Source organism: Pseudoliparis swirei, chromosome 2, assembly GCF_029220125.1.
Source record: "Pseudoliparis swirei isolate HS2019 ecotype Mariana Trench chromosome 2, NWPU_hadal_v1, whole genome shotgun sequence".
Taxonomy (NCBI): domain Eukaryota; kingdom Metazoa; phylum Chordata; class Actinopteri; order Perciformes; family Liparidae; genus Pseudoliparis; species Pseudoliparis swirei.
In genome coordinates, this window is record NC_079389.1 from 6009066 (window position 1) to 6021145 (window position 12080).

The following is a 12080-nucleotide window of genomic DNA, read 5'->3' on the forward strand; positions in this document are numbered from 1 at the left end:
ATGGGTGTCACATGTCACAGGTGTCACGGGTGTCACATGGTGTCACATGGGTGTCATGGGTGTCACATGGCACATGTCACAGGTGTCACATGGGTGTCACATGGGTGTCACATGGGTGTCACAGGTGTCACATGGGTGTCACAGGTGTCACATGGGTGTCACACGGGTGTCACACGGGTGTCACAAGGAAAGCCAACGGGCGTCACAGGTGTCACAGGTGTCACATGGGTGTCACACGGGTGTCACATGGGTGTCACAGGTGTCACATGGGTGTCACACGGGTGTCACACGGGTGTCACATGGGCGTCACATGGGTGTCACATGGGTGTCACAGGTGTCACATGGGTGTCACAGGTGTCACACGGGTGTCACCGGGTGTCACATGGTCACAGGTGTCACAGGTGTCACATGGGTGTCACATGGGTGTCACACTGGTGTCACATGGGTGTCACATGGGTGTCACATGGGTGTCACATGGGTGTCACATGGGCGTCACAGGTGTCACACGGGTGTCACATGGGTGTCACATGGGTGTCACAGGTGTCACATGGGTGTCACGGGTGTCACATGGGTGTCACACGAGTGTCACATGGGTGTCACATGTGTCACACGGGCATCACACAGGCGTCACATAGGTGTCACACTGGTGTCACATGGGTGTCACATGGGTGTCATCACACAGGTGTCACACGGGTGTCACATGGGTGTCACATGGGCATCACAGGTGTCACATGGTGTCACACGGGCGTCACACGGGTGTCACATGGGTGTCACAGGTGTCACACTGGTGTCACAGGTGTCACACGGGTGTCACACGGGTGTCACACGGGTGTCACACGGGTGTCACATGGGTGTGTCAGGTGTCACATGGGTGTCACAGTGGTGTCACATGGGTGTCACATGGGTGTCACAGGTGTCACATGGGTGTCACATGGGTGTCACATGGGCGTCACATGGGTGTCACAGGTGTCACATGGGTGTCACATGGGTGTCACATGGGTGTCACATGGGCGTCACAGGTGTCACATGGGTGTCACAGGTGTCACACGGGTGTCACATGGGTGTCACATGGGTGTCACATGGGTGTCACATGGGTGTCACATGGGCGTCACAGGTGTCACATGGGTGTCACACGGGCGTCACAGGTGTCACACGGGTGTCACATGGGTGTCACAGGGGCGTCACACGGGCGTCACAGGTGTCACATGGGTGTCACATGGGTGTCACATCGGTGTCACATGGGTGTCACATGGGTGTCACATGGGTGTCACAGGCGTCACAGGTGTCACATGGGTGTCACATGGGTGTCACATAGGTGTCACATGGGTGTCACATGGGTGTCACACGGGCGTCACATGGGTGTCACATGGGTGTCACATGGCACAGGTGTCACACGGGTGTCACTGTCACATGGGTGTCACATGGGCGTCACAGGTGTCACATGGGTGTCACATGGGTGTCACACAGGTGTCACATGGGTGTCACATGGGTGTCACATGGGTGTCACACGGGTGTCACACTGGTGTCACATGGGTGTCACATGGGTGTCACATGGGTGTCACATGGGTGTCACATGGGTGTCACAGGTGTCACACGGGCGTCACATGGGCGTCACATGGGTGTCACAGGGTGTCTCATGGGCGTCACAGGTGTCACATGGGTGTCACAACATGGGTGTCACGGGTGTCACATGGGTGTCACATGGGTGTCACATGGGTGTCACATGGGCGTCACACATGGGTGTCACATGGGTGTCACATGTCACGGGTGTCATGGGTGTCACATGGGTGTCACCACAGGTGTCACATGGGTGTCACATGGGTGTCACGGGTGTCACATGGGTGTCACATGGTGTCACAGGTCTCACAGGTGTCACATGGGCGTCACATGGGTGTCACACGGTGTCACATGGGTGTCACATGGGTGTCATCACAGGTGTCACAGGTGTCACATGGGTGTCACATGGGTGTCACATGGGTGTCACATGGGTGTCACATGGGTGTCACACGGGTGTCACATGGGTGTCACATGGGTGTCACATGGGTGTCACATGGGTGTCACATGGGTGTCACAGGTGTCACATGGGTGTCACATGGGCGTCACAGGTGTCACATGTCACACGGGTGTCACATGGGCGTCACATGGGTGTCACATGGGTGTCACATGGGCGTCACATGGGTGTCACATAGGTGTCACATGGGCATCACAGGTGCCACATGGGTGTCACATGGGTGTCACATAGGTGTCACATGGGTGTCACATGGGTGTCATGGGCGTCACAGGTGTCACATGGGTGTCACACGGGTGTCACATGGGTGTCACATAGGTGTCACATGGGTGTCACATAGGTGTCACATGGGTGTCACACGGGCGTCACATGGGTGTCACATGGGTGTCATGGGTGTCACATGGGCGTCACAGGTGTCACATGGGTGTCACAGGTGTCACACGGGTGTCACATGGGTGTCACATGGGTGTCACACGGGCGTCACAGGTGCCACGGGTGTCACATGGGTGTCACATGGGTGTCACATGGGTGTCACATGGGTGTCACATGGGTGTCACATGGGTGTCACATGGGTGTCACATGGGTGTCACAGGTGTCACATGGGTGTCACATGGGTGTCACACGGGTGTCACATGGGTGTCACATGGGTGTCACATGGGTGTCACATGGGTGTCACAGGTGTCACATGGGTGTCACACGGGTGTCACACTGGTGTCACATGGGTGTCACATGGGTGTCACAGGTGTCACACTGGTGTCACACTGGTGTCACATGGGTGTCACACGGGCATCACATGGGTGTCACATGGGTGTCACACGGGCGTCACATGGGTGTCACACGGGTGTCACATGGGTGTCACATGGGTGTCACAGGTGTCACATGGGTGTCACATGGGCGTCACATGGGTGTCACACGGGTGTCACACTGGTGTCACATGGGTGTCACAGGTGTCACATGGGTGTCACATGGGTGTCACAGGTGTCACATGGGGTCACATGTCACGGGTGTCACATGGGTGTCACGGTGTCACATGGGTGTCACATGGGTGTCACATGGGTGTCACACACAGGGTCACATGGGTGTCACATGAGTGTCACATGGGTGTCACAGGTGTCACATGGGTGTCAAATGGGCGTCACATGGGTCACATGGGTGTCACATGGGTGTCACAGGTGTCACAGGTGTCACATGGGTGTCACACGGGCGTCACATGGGTGTCACATGGGTGTCACATGGGTGTCACACTGGTGTCACACTGGTGTCACATGGGTGTCACAGGTGTCACTCGGGCGTCACACGGGCGTCACATGGGTGTCACACGGGTGTCACATGGGTGTCACACGGGCGTCACAGGTGTCACACGGGTGTCACATGGGTGTCACATGGGTGTCACACGGGTGTCACATGTGTCACATGGTGTCACATGGTGTCACATGGGTGTCACATGGGTGTCACAGGTGTCACATGGGTGTCACATGGGTGTCACATGGGTGTCACACTGGTGTCACATGGGTGTCACATGGGTGTCACATGGGTGTCACATGGGTGTCACATGGGTGTCACGGGTGTCACATGGGTGTCACATGGGTGTCACATGGGTGTCACATGGGTGTCACAGGTGTCACACATGGGTGTCACACACAGGTGTCACATGGGTGTCACATGGGTGTCACAGTGTCACATGGGTGTCACACGAGTGTCACATGGGTGTCACATGGGTGTCACATGGGTGTCACAGGTGCCACACGGGTGTCATGGGTGTCACATGGGTGTCACATGGGCACATGGGTGTCACATGGGTGTCACATGGGTGTCACATGGGTGTCATCACATGGGCGTCAGGGTGTCACATGGGTGTCACATGGGTGTCTGGGTGTCACAGGTGTCACATGGGTGTCACATGGGTGTCACATGGGCGTCACATGGGTGTCCATGTCACATGGTGTCACATGGGTGTCACATGGTGTCACAGTGTCACATGGGTGTCACATGGTGTCACATGGGTGTCACATGGGTGTCACATGGGCGTCACAGGTGTCACATGGGTGTCACATGGGTGTCACATGGGTGTCACATGGGTGTCACATGGGTGTCACATGGGTGTCACATGGGTGTCACATGGGTGTCACATGGGTGTCACATGGGTGTCACATGGGTGTCACATGGGCATCACAGGTGTCACACGGGTGTCACATGGGTGTCACATGGGTGTCACATGGGTGTCACATGGGTGTCACATGGGTGTCACAGGTGCCACACGGGTGTCACATGGGTGTCACATGGGTGTCAAATGGGCGTCACATGTGTCACATGGGTGTCATGGGTGTCACATGGTGTCACATGGGTGTCACATGGGTGTCATGGGTGTCACATGGGCGTCACAGGTGTCACATGGGTGTCACATGGGTGTCACATGGGCGTCACGGGTGTCACATGGGTGTCACATGGGTGTCACAGGTGTCACATGGGTGTCACATGGGCGTCACAGGTGTCACATGGGTGTCACAGGTGTCACACGGGTGTCACATGGGTGTCACAGGTGTCACATGGGCGTCACATGGGTGTCACATGGGTGTCACATGGGTGTCACATGGGTGTCACATGGGTGTCACATGGGCGTCACAGGTGTCACATGGGTGTCACATGGGCGTCACAGGTGTCACACGGGTGTCACATGGGTGTCACATGGGTGTCACATGGGCATCACAGGTGTCACACGGGTGTGGTGTCACATGGGTGTCACATGGGCGTCACATGGGTCACATGGGCGTCACATGAGTGTCACATGGGTGTCACAGGTGTCACATGGGTGTCACATGGGCATCACAGGTGTCACATGGGTGTCACATGGGTGTCACATGGGTGTCACATGGGTGTCACATGGGCGTCACAGGTGTCACATGGGTGTCACATGGGCGTCACATGGGTGTCACATGGGTGTCACATGGGTGTCACATGGGCGTCACAGGTGTCACATGGGTGTCACATGGGTGTCACATGGGCATCACAGGTGTCACACGGGTGTCACATGGGTGTCACATGGGCATCACAGGTGTCACACGGGTGTCACATGGGTGTCACATGGGCGTCACATGAGTGTCACATGGGTGTCACATGGGCGTCACAGGTGTCACATGGGCATCACAGGTGTCACACGGGTGTCACATGGGTGTCACATGGGCGTCACAGGTGTCACATGGGTGTCACATGGGTGTCACGGGTGTCACATGGGTGTCACATGGGTGTCACAGGTGTCACATGGGTGTCACATGGGTGTCACATGGGTGTCACATGGGTGTCACATGGGTGTCACACGGGCGTCACATGGGCGTCACATGGGTGTCACAGGTGTCACATGGGTGTCACAGGTGTCACGGTGTCACATGGGTGTCACATGGGTGTCACTGGTGTCACATGGGTGTCACATGGGTGTCACATGGGTGTCACAGGTGTCACACGGGTGTCACATGGGTGTCACACGAGTGTCACATGGGTGTCACATGTGTCACACGGGCATCACACAGGCGTCACATAGGTGTCACACTGGTGTCACATGGGTGTCACATGGGTGTCACATGGGTGTCACATGGGTGTCACATGGGTGTCACATGGGTGTCACACGGGCGTCACAGGTGTCACACGAGTGTCACATGGGTGTCACATGGGTGTCACACGGTGTCACATGGGTGTCACATGGGTGTCACATGGGTGTCACATGGGCGTCACAGGTGTCACATGGGTGTCACATGGGTGTCACATGGGTGTCACATGGGTGTCACATGGGCGTCACAGGTGTCACACGGGTGTCACATGGGTGTCACATGGGTGTCACATGGGTGTCACATGGGTGTCACACGGGTGTCACATGGGTGTCACATGGGCGTCACAGGTGTCACATGGGTGTCACATGGGCGTCACAGGTGTCACACGGGTGTCACATGGGTGTCACAGGTGTCACAGGTGTCACATGGGTGTCACATGGGTGTCACAGGTGTCACATGGGTGTCACATGGGTGTCACATGGGTGTCACATGGGCGTCACAGGTGTCACACGGGTGTCACATGGGTGTCACATGGGTGTCACAGGTGTCACATGGGTGTCACATGGGTGTCACAGGTGTCACATGGGCATCACAGGTGCCACACGGGTGTCACATAGGTGTCACATGGGTGTCACAGGTGCCACACGGGTGTCACATGGGTGTCACAGGTGTCACATGGGTGTCAAATGGGCGTCACATGTGTCACACGGGTGTCACATGGGTGTCACATGGGTGTCACATATGTGTCACATGGGCGTCACAGGTGCCACACGGGTGTCACATGGGTGTCACATGGGTGTCACATGGGTGTCACATAGGTGTCACATGGGTGTCACATGGGCGTCACAGGTGTCACATGGGCGTCACACGGGTGTCACATGGGTGTCACATAGATGTCACATGGGTGTCACATGGGTGTCACACGGGCGTCACATGGGTGTCACATGGGTGTCACATGGGTGTCACACGGGTGTCACACTGGTGTCACATGGGTGTCACATGGGTGTCACATGGGTGTCACATGGGTGTCACATGGGTGTCACAGGTGTCACATGGGTGTCAAATGGGCGTCACATGTGTCACACGGGTGTCACATGGGTGTCACATGGGTGTCACAGGTGTCACACTGGTGTCACATGGGTGTCACACGGGCGTCACATGGGTGTCACATGGGTGTCACATGGGTGTCACAGGTGTCACACTGGTGTCACATGGGCGTCACATGGGTGTCACACTGGTGTCACATGGGTGTCACACGGGTGTCACATGGGTGTCACATGGGTGTCACACGGGTGTCACATGGGTGTCACATGGGCGTCACAGGTGTCACATGGGTGTCACATGGGCGTCACAGGTGTCACATGGGTGTCACATGGGTGTCACAGGTGTCACACGGGTGTCATCACACGGGTGTCACATGGGCGTCACAGGTGTCACACGGGTGTCTGTCACATGGGTGTCACATGGGCGTCACAGGTTTCACACGGGTGTCACATGGGTGTCACATGGGTGTCACATGGGCATCACAGGTGTCACATGGGCGTCACAGGTGTCACACGGGTGTCACATGGGCGTCACAGGTGTCACACGGGTGTCACATGGGTGTCACATGGGTGTCACATGGGTGTCACACGGGTGTCACATGGGTGTCACATGGGTGTCACATGGGCGTCACATGGGTGTCACATGGGTGTCACATGGGCGTCACAGGTGTCACACGGGTGTCACATGGGTGTCACATGGGTGTCACATGGGTGTCACACGGGCGTCACATGGGCGTCACATGGGTGTCACACGGGTGTCACATGGGCGTCACAGGTGCCACACGGGTGTCACATGGGTGTCACATGGGTGTCAAATGGGCGTCACATGTGTCACACGGGTGTCACATGGGTGTCACATAGGTGTCACATGGGCGTCACAGGTGCCACACGGGTGTCACATGGGTGTCACATAGGTGTCACATGGGTGTCACAGGTGTCACATGGGTGTCAAATGGGCGTCACATGTGTCACACGGGTGTCACATGGGTGTCACATGGGTGTCACATAGGTGTCACATGGGCGTCACAGGTGCCACACGGGTGTCACATGGGTGTCACATGGGTGTCACATGGGTGTCACATGGGTGTCACATGGGCGTCACAGGTGTCACATGGGTGTCACATGGGTGTCACATGGGTGTCACATGGGTGTCACATGGGCGTCACATGGGTGTCACATGGGTGTCACATGGGTGTCACATGGGTGTCACATGGGTGTCACAGGTGTCACATGGGTGTCACATGGGTGTCACATGGGTGTCACATGGGTGTCACATGGGTGTCACATGGGTGTCACATGGGTGTCACACAGGTGTCACACGGGTGTCACATGGGTGTCACACGGGCGTCACACGGGTGTCACATGGGTGTCACACGGGTGTCACACAGGTGTCACACGGGTGTCACATGGGTGTCACATGGGCGTCACACGGGCGACACATGGGTGTCACATGGGTGTCACACAGGTGTCACATGGGTGTCACATGGGTGCCACATGGGTGTCACACGGGTGTCACACGGGTGTCACATGGGCGTCACATGGGTGTCACATGGGTGTCACACGGGTGTCACACGGGTGTCACATGGGTGTCACACGGGTGTCACATGGGCGTCACACGGGTGTCACATGGGTGTCACACGGGTGTCACATGGGCGTCACAGGTGTCACACGGGTGTCACATGGGTGTCACACGGGTGTCACATGGGTGTCACACGGGTGTCACATGGGCGTCACATGGGTGTCACACAGGTGTCACATGGGTGTCACACGGGTGTCACATGGGTGTCACACGGGTGTCACATGGGCGTCACATGGGTGTCACACGGGTGTCACATGGGTGTCACACTGGTGTCACATGGGTGTCACACGGGTGTCACATGGGTGTCACATGGGTGTCACAGGTGTCACATGGGTGTCACACGGGTGTCACATGGGTGTCACATGGGTGTCACATGGGTGTCACAGGTGTCACATGGGTGTCACATGGGTGTTTCAGCATCATGTCTCTCCTCTGTTTTCATCACAGTCAGCACTAGTAAATCCTAGTTTATGAAAACCCAGAGAAACACAAATATCCGACGAAGTAAAATCCCGACGTTTTTGGAATCCCTGCCGGACGCATTTTTTAGGTCTCAAAAGCAGGACATGTCCGGGGAAAAGAGGACGTCTGGTCCCCCGATGTCCAGTCGTCCCCATGAGAGCAACAGCACGTTGTGAAGCTGTCGCTTTGCAGTCCTCTCCTTTTCATACAGCTCGTGTATTCTCCGTGTGTCCTGAGGGCGTCTTATACCTGCCGTCATTTGTTGAGATTCTCCATGTTTGTTAAACCTCGAATGACTTCCTTTTCCGGCTCCGCAGCAAGCAGTCTTTTACAAAATAAAAGCCTGTGAGCAACACACTTTTACAATAATAAAATAAATAATAAAACCTGCGTTAACGCGCGATAAAATAATTGTCGGCGTTAATTAATTGATGCGTTAACGTAAGATTAACGCGTTAACGTGCCCAGCCCTAATTAATATATATATATATACGCTTCAGTAAGACTTTCGTAGTCAGACTTCCTCTTCTTGCAGCCGGTAAGCCCGGCATGAAACACGAGAGAACATGTTTTATTATTAATCAGGCAAGGAGACATAGACATAAGTCAAAATGGTGTAACTTTACATTTTTTGTTACAATATCCTGCAGGCCATTCGTGCAACGGAGTTATATATGTTTGATCTTTAGAGCCCTTTCACATAAAGACATTTGAACACGTTAACCCACCTACAGTTTAATATCGTGTGTTCTTTACTGCAAGATCTCCCGCGGTTTGTCGAACACGTGGTTTTATGAACAGGTGGATTCACAAGTACTGTATAGACCAGAATCTGTTGGGTTGCTATTATTGTGTCCACTAACTTGTGTGAGTCAGGATATCCGACACAGGCCGGCTGCTTCAAAGTGTCGCGTTACCGACCCGTTGCCACAACAGACACGCCGAGATCAGACGTGAGACTTTTTTTTTGCTTTCGTGTGACGAGAGCAGACGCTTTATTCCGCAATTTCAGCACCTGGGACAGCGACCGGCCCTCAGGGGACAGCTCCTGTCTGGACATGATGCCTCACACGCGCTCAGGAAGTTCAGTCTGAAGGCCTGGAAGTCTCCATTTAGAGGAATGTTCAAGAAGAGTAATAATGCGTGCCGTCCCAACCACCACGGACACAGAGGGCAGGATGGAGGTGGTGGTGGTGGGTTTCGGTCCGAGCAGGACTACCACAGCGCCTGCACCATCAGGCTGGTCCGCAGCACCTCCATGCTGGTGGTGGGAGAGAACACTGGTGCAGCCGCCGGGGCCTCCACTTTAAAACGCAGCAAAAGCACGGTGAGCATCAGCGAGTCCACCGTGTACTACTACCAGAGACAAGAGGACCGCATATGGCTGTACTCTCAGAACCAGAACTGCCTGGAGTACCTGGAAGCGCTCGTGGCTCTGAGGCGACAGTACACCAAGAGCGTGATCGACTTGAAGAATAGCCACGCCAAGGCCTCGGCATCCTCCAAGAAGAAGCCTGCGCCGCCGCCGCCGCCGCGTGCAAAGGAGGAGCCGCCGGCATCCAGAACCAAAGCGCCCGCACCCCCGGGCCCCTGCAGCGAGGAGGACACGTTGCGGTTCTTTGATGAGGTCATCGCCGGCTGCGACAGCGAGCCTCCGCGCAAACCGTATCTGGACGACGGGCACGCAGACGTGGACTTTATAGGTGGGTTCACAATCACACGGCCTTCAGCTACGTCAGGTGTGACGGTGTCAAACGGGGTCGACTTTAGGGTTTGGCAATGAACTCAATTAAGTTGATTTACTCAAGTACTGTATGGACAAATATAAGAGGATTGTTTTTTGTTTTTTATGAATATTGCTCTAAATACAACAAACCAATAATATGTCATGTAGTTTAATGATTTCCATGGTGACAGGAGGATAGTGTATTTACATTAATAATATGTACAACTATAACAGTGACATGAGGCATAATGAATTGTTACTGATGGTATTTCCCTGCTTATACTTACCAAACTGAATATTTCCTCCACCAACGCAGATTAGAGATGATTGTTAATGTCAGTAGTTTTACTCAAAAACTGTATTTTAACTTTACTTTGGTATTTCTATTGTATACTTACATTTAAAAGTATAGTGTAAGATGTAACTCCACTGGACTACATTACAATGCTCCTTACAGATTAAGTCATATTTGTGATACATAAGTACATCCAGACTTTATAATGCAATATTATTACATTGTTATATCCTATTAAATGTAATTATTTCTCAAAAGCAGGCAGCACAGGTGTAACTAAAAACTCCGCCAGCGGTCAGTGTCGAGCTGGAAGTGAATGCAGTCATTATTACTGCTAAATGTCTAAATATATGTCCCTTTATTCCTCTTGCTCGACTGGTAAAGACCAATGATTACGAATCGGGAAATCTTTTTGTAAGATACTCCTTAAAACACATTTTTATAGAAGTGCTTTTAAGTGATGTTGTCCTTTAATGCAGCTCTTTGGTTCCCCTCATTTAGTTTGTCTGTTTCTGTATTTTTATTTTACGATTGTGTTTGTTTTTCCTTGATTCTCTTGTAGAGCACTTTGTAAACTCTGTTTTTAAAGGTACTTTATGAATAGAGTTATTATTATTATTATTATTTTTCACGTCTCTGTTCCTCCTCAGTGGCTTCCAGCTCGGCCGAACACGACCTCCACTCCAACTGGGTCCTGCGGGTTCCCCGGGCCGCGGGCGGCTCCGAGCAGAAGGCAGTTTGTGAGCGTGCCAACGAACGCACCGCGAAGACGAAGAAGAAGAAGAAGAGCCTGAGCGGCTCCACCAGCAGCCGACTGCGGCTGCAGAGGAACCCGATCCACCTGCCCAAAGTGGTGGAGAGCGCCTTCCAGACGCTGCGCTTCAAGCCCAAATTAAAAAAAAGCGGCGAAGCTTGAAAAGACATTTGAAACCACCGCCACTCCGTCGAAGTAGAGCTCCGCCTTCTTTGGACCGTCTGCTGAAAACTTCATCCCGACCGTTATTATTAACGCATCGACATTTTAATAAAGCAAATGTCAAAAGTGAGACGAATAATCTGTCCGGTTGATGAAGTAATTCCTCGTTTTAACCGCAGGTGTTATTAATAGTCTCTTTTAAAAGTCTCTGTTTAGGAAGCTAAGACAAATGTCAAAATGTATTCAGTGAAAAATGACTTTTTAATCATATTCGTTTCAGGGCTTTTTAATATAAACATCACTATGCGGTTATTTTATATATATATATATATCTTATTTTTCTTATGAGAACATCATGTAATATTCTCTTTAGTCACATCCAATTGATATATATATTTATATATACATATATATATGTATTTATATATATATAAATAAATATATATTTATATAATATATATAATTATATATATAATATATATATTACATGATGTTCTTATTTTAAAAAG

General features: G+C 52.8%; 1 protein-coding gene across 1 annotated transcript; it reads left to right on the forward strand.

Annotated features, from left to right (window-relative positions):
- The first annotated feature begins 9754 nt into the window (after nucleotides 1–9754).
- Nucleotides 9755–11629, forward strand: LOC130209602 (uncharacterized protein C13orf42). Its single transcript, XM_056439361.1, has 2 exons — nucleotides 9755–10337; nucleotides 11306–11629. The coding sequence occupies exons 1-2, from the start codon at nucleotides 9755–9757 to the stop codon at nucleotides 11569–11571; spliced, it is 849 nt and encodes a 282-aa protein (XP_056295336.1). The 3' UTR covers nucleotides 11572–11629.
- Nucleotides 11630–12080: the final 451 nt, after the last annotated feature.

Excerpts from the sequence above, each read along its gene's own strand:
- LOC130209602 (XM_056439361.1), top strand. The coding sequence starts at position 9,755 with ATGTTCAAGAAGAGTAATAATGCGTGCCGTCCCAACCACCACGGACAC. Across the intron at positions 10,338-11,305 it reads CGCAGACGTGGACTTTATAG|TGGCTTCCAGCTCGGCCGAA; the intron begins GTGGGTTCACAA and ends GTTCCTCCTCAG.